The sequence below is a fragment of the Garra rufa genome, chromosome 4 (genome assembly GCF_049309525.1).
Source record: "Garra rufa chromosome 4, GarRuf1.0, whole genome shotgun sequence".
Taxonomy (NCBI): domain Eukaryota; kingdom Metazoa; phylum Chordata; class Actinopteri; order Cypriniformes; family Cyprinidae; genus Garra; species Garra rufa.
This window is the reverse complement of record NC_133364.1, coordinates 38284757-38295598: the sequence shown is the minus strand read 5'-3', so window position 1 is coordinate 38295598 and position 10842 is coordinate 38284757. Positions and strand designations below refer to the sequence as shown.

Here is a 10842-nt window from a genome sequence, read left to right as displayed (position 1 = left end):
GCTAATTTTTTACAATCATGCTAGTAACTTGCTAGTCATGCTAGTCATGCATGATGAACCACTTACAACTACTAACTAACTGGTTTGTAAATAATGTAATGCTTAATTTAGAAATGATTAACTGATCCTTAATAAAGTATGAAAATACAATTATTAAGCATATTATACAGATGCTTATAAAACAATAATAAAGCATTTATAGCTGTATTTATAAACTGCTAACAAATGTGTATTAATGTAGGAAGAATGCTTTATAAATGATTAATTAACAATTTACCAATGCTTAACTAATGACTCATAGTGTGTAGTTATTATAAAGTGTTACCAGATAACTTACCATAGATTTGTAATTAGTTAGCATACTACTTAATAATCATTTGTGAACGTATAGTCATGTTTTGTAAATTATTAGTTCATCATTATCTAATCACTTGTAAATGATTTATAACTTAATCTATATAACATAAAAATACTAACCTATCAATTATTAATCATTTCTGAATACATTATGTTTTGTAAATGATTAGTTCATCATTAACTAATTACTTGTAAATACTTGTAAATAAATTAACAAAACATACACAAATTGTTAGCATATCACTTAGTAAACATTTGTGAATGTTTTGCAAATGTTTATTTTATCATTAACTAACCACTTATAAATGACTTACAACTGAATGTTATTATAAAGTGTTACCCACAATTTTTGTATTAACAGTGTATGAAATGGTTATAAGTGCTCTTTAAAGTTATTTAAATAATGATAAATGTACAGTTGATTACATACAGTAATTTAAAAGATGAACTTTATTCTCTCTCTGTTTTAGTAGTCAAGATCATCAGAAGACATCAGAACCAGAGTCCAGCTGTGTGTCTATGAGGAGAAATGAGTCTATGGATAGGCGAGGATGTTTCAAGACTAGAGATACATGGCTCAGGTATTCAGATATGATCTCAAAGTATGATACAGAATAAGAAATTGTGCTTATTAAGTTGTTGGTTTATTTAACTTGTTTTATTTTAAAGGATGAGGAACTCATTAAGAGCAAATCTGAGGATGAAGTTTGGGCGTCTGTATGAGGGAATAGCAACACGGGGAAACCCAACACTCCTGAATAAGATCTACACAGAGCTCTACATCACAGAGAGTGAGAGTGGAGAGATCAGTAATAAGCATGAGGTGAGACAGATTGAGATACAATCCAGGAGAGCAGCAACAGAGGACAAAGCCATCAAATGTAATGACATCTTTAAACCTTTATCTGGACAAGACAAAGCCATCAGAACTGTGCTGACAAAGGGAGTCGCTGGCATTGGAAAAACAGTCTCTGTGCAGAAGTTCATCCTGGACTGGGCTGAAGAGAAAGAAAATCAGGACATCCAGCTCATATTTCCACTTCCTTTCAGAGAAATCAACATGATAAAGGACAAACCACTCAGTCTTTCAGATCTACTTCATGTATTTTTCCCTGAAACTAAAGACATGAAAATATCAAGTGATGAATATAAAGTGTTGTTCATCTTTGATGGTCTGGATGAATGTCGTCTGTCTCTGGATTTTCAGAGCTATTTGAGGTTGTGTGATGTAAGTGAATCAGCCTCAGTGAATGTGCTGCTGATGAACCTCATTGTGGGGAATCTGCTTCCCTCTGCTCTCATATGGATCACCTCCAGACCAGCAGCAGCTGATCTCATCCCCTCTGAGTGTGTCCATCGAGTGACAGAGGTACGAGGATTCAATGAGCCACAGAAGGAGGAATACTTCAGGAAGAGAATCAGTGATCAGAGTCTGGCCAACAGGATCATCTCACACCTGAAGTCATCGAGGAGCCTCTACATCATGTGCCACATCCCAGTGTTCTGCTGGATCTCAGCCGCTGTTCTAGAGAAGATGTTGAGTCGAGCAAAGAGTGGAGAGATCCCCAAGACTCTCACTCAAATGTACACACACTTCCTGATCCTTCAGACCAACATCAAACATGAGAAGGATTATGAGAAGAAAGTGACAGATGAAGACATGATCCTCAAACTGGGGAAACTGGCTTTCCAGCAGCTTGTGAAAGGAAACCTGATCTTCTACGAGGAAGATCTGAGAGAGTGTGGAATTGATGAGACAGAAGCATCAGTGTACTCAGGATTGTGCACTCAGATCTTCAGAGAGGAGTTGGGCTTGTATCAGGGGAAAGTCTTCTGCTTTGTTCATCTGAGCATTCAGGAACATCTAGCAGCTCTATATGAGCACATGTCCTTTATAATCAAAAACATCATTGATCAAACCAAAGAAAGTCTTTTCTCTGTCTCAAACTGGATGTGGTTAATATCTAAGCTGCATCAGAGAGCTGTGGATGAGGCTTTACAGAGTAAGAATGGACATTGGGATCTTTTCCTGCGTTTTATTCTGGGTCTCTCACTGGAGTCCAATCAGACTCTCTTACAAAAACTACTGACACAGACAGGAATCTGCTCCTACAACAAAGAGGAAACAGTTCAGTACATCAAAAAGAAGATCACAGAGAATCACTCTCCAGAGAAAGCCATCAATCTGTTCCACTGTCTGAATGAACTGGGTGATGATTCACTGATGCAGGAGGTCCAAGGTTATCTGAAATATGAAAAAATAAAAAATTCCAAATTCTCCTCTTCACAGTGGTCAGCTCTGGTTTATGTGTTGCTGACATCAGAGCAGAAGATGGATGTGTTTGATCTGAGACAGTTTATTGGAGAACAACATACAGCAGATGAAGTCCTTCAGAATCTGTTACCTGTGGTTAAAGAATCCAGATCAGTTCAGTAAGTAACACTGAAAACAATTACTTCATTATCAAAACATTATCAAATTTGATTCTAGCATGTGCATTCTTACCAAAAAAAAAAAAAAAAGGGGGAACTGACAGCTAATAGATTTGGAGTGCTTTAAGTAGCAGTGGCTGGCAACTTAAAAAATATGCTGGCAGGGAAAGAGTTAATCTGTACAGATTTGGTTATTGTGGTGGCACAGATGAAGGTTGTGTTGCTATACATAGGAATAACTAATGATGGGTCATCAGAATCTGAATCAGAAATACTTTATTAATCCCCAGAGGGCAATTAGGTTCATTACCACAGGATTAAGTCAACAACAACAAAAATAATTTTATAAATGAATAAATACAAAATAGAATTCTATAAAAATATAAGAATACATCTTCTAAAATTTAAATAACTATACAGGTAAATTATGCTCACTCTGGCCCAGATGGCAGACGCCGACAAACACGCTTTCTCGACGTTCCCGTCTCTCAGAGTGGCCTTTTCGGTGACACTGTTGAGGACTTTACCCAGCAGTTCTCGGCAGTACAGAAACAGACGGAGGCGATCAAACATATCTTTCCCAGCCGCGAAGCCTCCATCCCGCCGCCGGATATGCCGCCTCCTCCTGTACGTCACCGAGGGCGCCCCCCTGCAGCCGCAACATCTACAGCTCTGCCCCCCGCGGAGGCCCACGACGCCAGGTTGGCAGAGGGGGCCCGCAAGCACAGAGCCAGCCGCAGGAGAGCGGCGCCGCCCGCGGCACAGGGACCGGCCCGAAACACCGCAAGAAAACTGTGAAACGTCCCTGACGCGGGCCTCCAGAGGTGATTGAGACTGCTCTTTAGGGGATGCTGACATCTACGCTCCCCGCTCCCGGTGGAGGGCCGGGGGCCACTGTGTACTTCAATGCTGCTGTCGGCCCATCGGTCGACGGGACCCACTTTATCACAAAAAGAGCAAGTTTCTCACCTCTGAGCTCCGGCCTCGAGTTTCCTTCCTCAGCAGCACTTACACTCCTTGGAACCAGACTCGCGGCCGCCTTCACCAGCGCGGGAACCAGGGAAGAAGGTAAGCACTGCTTAGTGCAGTTATACACTTCTCCAGGACGTACATCCTTCTGGGTTTTGTCTCCTTCCCTGTCTTCCCCTAGGCTGCCCCACCATGGTCACGTCGGTCAACGTTCCCTTGATACCACTTTGCTGGTTGATACGGACGGTACGGCCCGGCACCAGGCGTCCGCCCAGACTCAGAGGTACCCCTTACATTCTTTATTCGGGCAGGCGTGCCTCTGTTCTGCCTGCGGAGGTCGCGTTCCTACTGGCGAAGGACGCGATCCAGCCTGTCCCTCCAGCCGGGACGAGGTCTGGATTTGACAAGAGTCCCGACTTCACGTGTCCAGTTAGAGTGGTGGGCTAACACCCGCCCTGGATGGAGCTCTGTTCTGATCCCTTTTAGGCTGTCATACAAGCACATACAAGTATGTTTCCGTCTCCAGGGCTGGGTTGCAGCCATCTGCCTGAAGGGCACCCGCTGTCGCGTCTTGATCTGTCCCCGGCGCACACCCATTCCGCGGTCTGCCCCGTGGATCGAGCATTCCAGCGCGAGGTGCTTCCATTTGGCCAGTCCCCCTCCTTCCTGCCTTCTTAAGGCCATGGGAGCTCCCCTGTCCCCTCTTTGGCAGACAGGGATTCGCGTCTTCAAACGTCTCTTCGACTGGTGCTTTACCAGCCCACTCGTGAGTTCCGTTGTGCGAAAACAGGGACCTGGTGCTTCGGCACCCCCGCCATCTGGTCCTTCAGGCCAACCGAGGGAATCCTTTTTCTCGGTCGGGAGCCCGATTCAGTCCCAGTCAGAGCTGTAGTCCCTGACCTAATTAGGCATAATACAGTGGTACCTCTCAAAATCAGAGGCTCCTGGGGCACATGACAGCTCTAGCCGCTTGCCGCTAAACTTGTTTCATGTAAGACCGCTTCAGCACGATCGAGTCCCATGATGGGCATGGCATCTCGGCTCACTCCGGACTGGCGTTTTCCCTCCAGGGCTGCGGGGTGTTCCATTTGAGCCACTGGCCTCAGTCGAGCTAGAATTCCTGTCATTAAAACAGCGCTCCTGACTGCCCTGGCTTCCATCAAGAGGGTAGGAGACCTACAACCTTTCTCTGTCAGCAAAGCGTGTCTAGAAATCGGGCCCAGCGACTCTCATGTTACAACCTGAGACCCCGGCCCGGTTATTGTGCCCAAGGTTCCCCACCATGCCTTTCCACGATCAGGTGGTGAACCTGCAAGCTCTGCCCTGGAGGAGGCAGACCCAGCCTTGCGATGTTGTGTCTATAATGAAATCACTCGGCACTTCAGGCGCACCGAGCAGCTTTATCTGCTTCGGGATTCAGCAGAAAGGGAATGCTGTCCCCAAACTGAGGTTGGCTCATTGGGTGGCAGATGCCATCTCCCTGTTATACTCAGGGACAGCCATGATCCTTGGCTCATGGCACCTCACTAGCAGATATCTGAGAGCTGCGGGCTGGGCGACACCGAATACCTTCGCTAGGTTCTACAACCTTTGCGTAGAGGCCGTTTCTCCCGTGTCCTAACATAAGGACTTACAGGTGAGCGGGAGACCGGCTGGTGTCGGTTTGCTACGCCATTCCCACGAGGATTCGTGCGGTATTTTCCCAGAATGTAGCCCCTTTGGTGAAACCTGGGTCCTCCATGCCCCGCAGTCAGGGCTAGTTGCGGAGTAGTTCCTGACTGTGCTCCTGCCAGGGTCTCCTTCGCCCCGCAGGTTGTGGCTATACCTTTCAATATTTCCAGCGGAGGATCCCGCTGTTTCCCTCGTGTATCCCTAAAAACCTTTATGGATATATTGAATTATTCTCATTTCCACATGTAGAAAATTTCATGTGATCCGCCCACCCCCAACCCAGTACAACTGGCATCCCTGGAAGGCCCCCTTATTGGGCCCCAGGGCGTTGGGAAGGTTATGTTACACTTCGCCTGCCGGCACGTAAACTTGTCAACACGTGAAGTTGTGCGTAACGTGGTGCCAGGGTCATGGCCTGTTCTATGGATCAGTTCCCAATGTAAGGTCGAAGTGATTCAACTGAAGGGGAACTTCTAGGTTACGTAGGTAACCCTCGTTCCCTGAAGGAGGGAACTCAGACGTTACATTCCCCTGCCACGCCCCTGGCGTTGCGCTGACGCCAACTTGATCAGCTCTTCAGCGAAAACCTGTTTGAGTGGTGCGCGCCGCCATCTTATATCCCCGTATGTATGGGGGCGTGGCCGGCAGGCAATTGGCCTTTTGTATATAAGGATCAGAGATGATCGGTCTCTCAAGCGAGATCCCAATGTAACGTCTCCGTTCCCTCCTTCAGGGAACGAGGGTTACCTACGTAACCTAGACGTTGGCGCTGCCAGCTCGTGCTCAGGACACCAGGAGGTAATGCTTTAGATTACAACCTGCAAAGATCTATGTAAGTAAACTGAATTTTACGGTCTATGTTTCTGTAATTATAGTGTACCTATATAAGGGAACAATATGTTAAATTTGGGTAACAAGGGGTTACAAACAAAGTTACAGGGTAGGTACAATAGATAAAGAAATGTGATCTCATGATAATACATAAAATGTGGTTCTACAGAACATACATTTACTTACATTTTTCCAGGCACTAAAGCCACTACAGCCAGCTCGTTTTCAAGAATAGGTCTACATAATGTTATCAAGACTACACTTTAAACCCTTAATATAAATAACGTTTCTGCAATCATTTAACCATTCATGTAATATTAACTTTGTTTGCCGAGGTGAGACACAAAAGGCGTTTTCTCTGACATGCTGTCACTACAGTAGAACCATAAAATACACCGAACACCCATCATAATTACAAAACGAAACAATTTTTCTGTGGACTGTAACCCAGATCTTCAGAATCCATACAACCAGAACCAAATTCAAGTCTTTATCCGGCGATCTTCTCCATCCTGAGCAGCGAGTCCAGCAACAACAGTCATAAACCCGCGCTGAAGTGCATTTTGCGGCAGGAAAAACGGCAGGAACGCTCATTGGCTCTCGTCTGCATTTGTCACAGATTACAACATGCCGTGTTTCTGTGATGTGTTGGAGTAATGCAGGGGTGCCTTCACTGAATGGATAAGGACAATAATCTGGAGAATATTTTCAGCGATTAACAACTTAAATTTTGCTCTACACCTACTGCACCTCAAACCTACTGTATTCCACCAGAGAGGACTGCGGCTGCAAACGCATCGTCATTTGAATTACTTTTTGGTACGGCTGTTGACATTTTTGCAATAAATGAATGATTGTGATTGTGGGCTAACAATCTAAATTGCTCATTAAAAATACATATTTGCTATAAAATGGGTAGGTTGAGGTTTGGGGATAGGTAAAGCTAAAAATCTATATTGCATATAAATAAAATAATTTTAAAAAGGCATTAATGTGAATATATATAATATTTTACATACATGAATTAATCCATTGGGTTTGTATGGATTACTGTAGTTTTTGCTGTATGGCTGTATGTGCTGTTTGATCCTTCAACTTTTAGTAACCCATGCCATGAACTTGCATTCAGGCTCTTGTTGTCAGGGATGCGTGCAGGAAGAGACGAGACGAGAGACAAGATTAACAGTTAACAATATATTTAATATAATAATTCAAGAGGATCAATGCAGGAACAGGCAGGAACAGGCAGGACACACATCACACAACGTTAAAGAATGAGAAAAGACTAAACTCAAAGACAGACTTATAAAGGCAAACTAATTATCAAACACAGGTGACACAGATGACTAATAATTACACACAGGTGACATGGATGAGGGCAAAACCAAATAGTGACAAAATGGCAGGGGAAGACAGGACTGTGACACTTGTAGCCTATGCAGCTCCTAGAGCAATTTCTGTTAATCTGTTTTCAAATACGAGGAGGAAGGAGCCAATGAATAAATAGTATTGCAAATGTATTTTGAAATAGGTTGTTTTTTAAATAAAGGTTTCAGAGTCAAGGATATCAGATTGTGTGTGTATGTATTGTACTTACCCTGTTCAATTTACAACCCGCAGATGTCACACTAACCCTGTATCTACATGGAACAAGAGTATATTTTCCCAGTAGTTTTAAAAAGATTACGTATAGATACACCAAACATATGATTTAATAGAATAGGTACCTATTAAACTTATACTTATATTTTTTTTAAATAATTCCGATATTGTTCCCTTATACTTATACGTAGGTACAATTAAAATACGAAACATACAACTGTATGTTCTTTATAGGTAGGTTGTGATGATACATCTTCTGATGCACCAGGGCACATCATCAGTGATGTATCCTGAGGTCATCGGGTGTTTCGGGTCTCTCGAACATCAGACACCCTCACTCAGGCGACCCAGCTGAGGTTGATCAGGCCTCAGCTTGTGCCCTGGCAGCTCAACCACGGTTCCACTCTCTTAATCCAGAGCCACCTAGAGGCTTTCTCCGCTGCCTCTGTGCTGTTGCAGATGGCTCTTCTCCTCTTTTCACCTGTGATGCCGAGTGCAGTATATGCCCTGTAGAGGGACTGTCCTGCAAAGCCTCTGCACCCTACCTCTACAGGCAAGCACCTTGCCTTCCAGCCATGTTCGTGGCAGTCGCTGACTAAGTCCTGATACTTCCCCTTTTTCCGTTCAAAGGCCTCCTCCATTCGCTCCTCTCATGGCACAGTGAGCTCCAGCATGACAACATTTTTTGTTGCCTCAGATACCAGAATGATGTCAGGTCTGAGTGAGGTTTTGACTACATGCTGGGGGAACTTGAGCTGCTTGCCCAGGTCTACTGACAGCTGCCATTCCTGTGCAGTTTGGAGAAGCCCTGCTGTTGCTTTCCTTGTTCCTGGCTTCTCTCCAGCTCTAATGAAGCTGATGGTTTGCTTCCTGGGTCTGGACTTTTGACAGATGGAAACAGCACTAGCGATGCTCTCTGCAATGGTCTTGAGCACCTGGTCATGACGCCAGCGGTATCAGCCTTCCCCCAGAGCTTTTGGACAACAACTCAATACGTGCTCAAGCGTCCCCTTGTTCTTCTCGCAGAGGGGGCATGCTGGTGATTCGGCCAAGCCCCAGCAGTGCAGGCTGGATGGGCTGGGAAGAACATCATAGACCGCCTGGACCAGGAACTTAATTCGTTGTGGTTCTGCCCGCCACAGGTCAGTCCACGAGATCTTCCTCTCCACAACTTGCTCCCATCTAGTCCATGCGCCTTGCTGTCTCATCCCCACTGCTCTGCTGGTCCTCTCCTCCTCCACAGCTGCTCTGACTTCCTTCTGAACCAGTTGCCGCCGCTCCTTCCCCCGCGCTTTGTCATAACGCGGGGCTGCAACGACTCCTAGTCCAGCCCTTCCTCTGGCCACAGTTCCCACAAGGACTCCATGGTGCAAACGGGACTCTGCCTGCTCCACTGCCACCTCTGCTCTCCATTTCCTGCCAGTCTTGACTACCACCCCTGCCCCAGAGACTTTTGGGTCTGTTGATTCCCAGAACTGCAGCACCTCTCTTGCACGCAAAACCTTGAACTCCTCCTCGATGGATTTCAGAGGTAGTGTCAGTTTGCAGCTGTTTCCATAGAGTGCGATGTTGCTTAAGCTCCGCGGTAGACCCAACCATCTCCTCAGGTAGCGGATGACTCTCCTCTCCAGGTCTGTAATGGTGGAGATCGGGAATTCATAGAGAAGCAGGGGCCACAGTATCCTCGGCAGAATCCTGTGCTGATAGATCCACGCCTTGAATTTGCCGGGTAGGCCTGTCTTGTCGACGCTCTTCAGCCATTTCTCCAGCTCCTCACAGGTGTTCTTTATTGAAGCTGTGTCCTTGAGGCTGCTGTCAAAGTATCTCCCCAGGCTTTTCACAGACTTCTCGGAGATGGTAGGGATTGGTGTTCCTGAGATCGAGAACCGGAACTTGTCGACCACTCTGCCCTTCTTCAGGACCAAGAATCTTGACTTTGCTGGCTTAAAAGACATCCTGGCCCATCCCAACAGCCTCTCTAGCCCACTCAAGATCCATCTGGCTCCAGGCACTGACTCGGTGGTTACTGTCAGGTCGTCTATGAACGCACGGATTGGTGGTTGGCGGATCCCAGACCTGGACTTGGGGCCTCTACACTCTGGTTCAGCAGATTTTACCAACATGTTCATTGCTAGTGCGAACAGGATCACAGAGATGGTACAGCCTGTGATAATTCCAACCTCCAATCTGTGCCACTCCGATGTTACTGCCCCTGCTGAAACTCTCAGACTGAACTTGCTGTAATAATCCAGAATGAGGTCTTTGACTGCAGCTGGAACATGGTGCCTCTCCAGTGTTTCCCACACCAGCTTGTGGGGCATGGAGCCATAGGCATTGGCCAGATCTAACCAGAGCACCACCAGATCTCCCCTTTTCTCCCTTGCTTCTCTGAGGAGCTGCGTGACCACGCCAGTGTGTTCTAAACACCCCGGTACACCAGAAATGCCGCCTTTCTGCACTGAGGTGTCGATGTATCCGTTCTTAAGGAAGAAGTCAGCCAGCCGCCTAGCCACAATGCTGAAGAAGATCTTCCCCTCAACACTGAGTAGTGAGATGATTCTGAACTGGCTGATCTCTTTGGCATCCTCCTCTTTAGGGATCCACACACCCTCCGCAAACCGCCACTGTTGCGCTGCTTTCCCTCTTCTCCAGATACCCTTTAGGATCCTCCACAGCCGGTGTAGCAACTTGGGACAGTGCTTGTATACCTTGTAGATGGTTCCACTTGGTCCTGGAGCAGACCCGGTTCTTGCCCTCTTTACCACATACTGAACTTCTTTCAGGAGGGGTTCCCCCTGGTCGAATGCTACCATTGGCTCTGGTGGTCTTAACACGGTATCACACTGTCCTTGGTCTTGGGCTCTGGTGGGGTCACTGAAGGTGTTTTGAAGATGTTGCTCGACATCCTCCTTTGCACAGGTTAAGCATCCACTGCGTCTCTGCCCAAGGAGCTGTTTGGTGAACCCGAATGGGTTGCTG

The 10842-nt window shown here is 46.2% G+C and overlaps 1 protein-coding gene across 1 annotated transcript in view; it reads left to right on the top strand.

The window, feature by feature from the left end:
* Positions 1-1027: 1027 nt before the first annotated feature.
* LOC141332929 (NACHT, LRR and PYD domains-containing protein 3-like) overlaps positions 1028-10842 on the top strand; it is a 443961-nt gene continuing 434146 nt past the window's right edge. Inside the window, exon 1 of the mRNA XM_073837888.1 lies at positions 1028-2790. Within this exon, the coding sequence (XP_073693989.1) occupies positions 1028-2790 (1763 nt within the window). The remainder of the gene's footprint in view (positions 2791-10842) is intronic.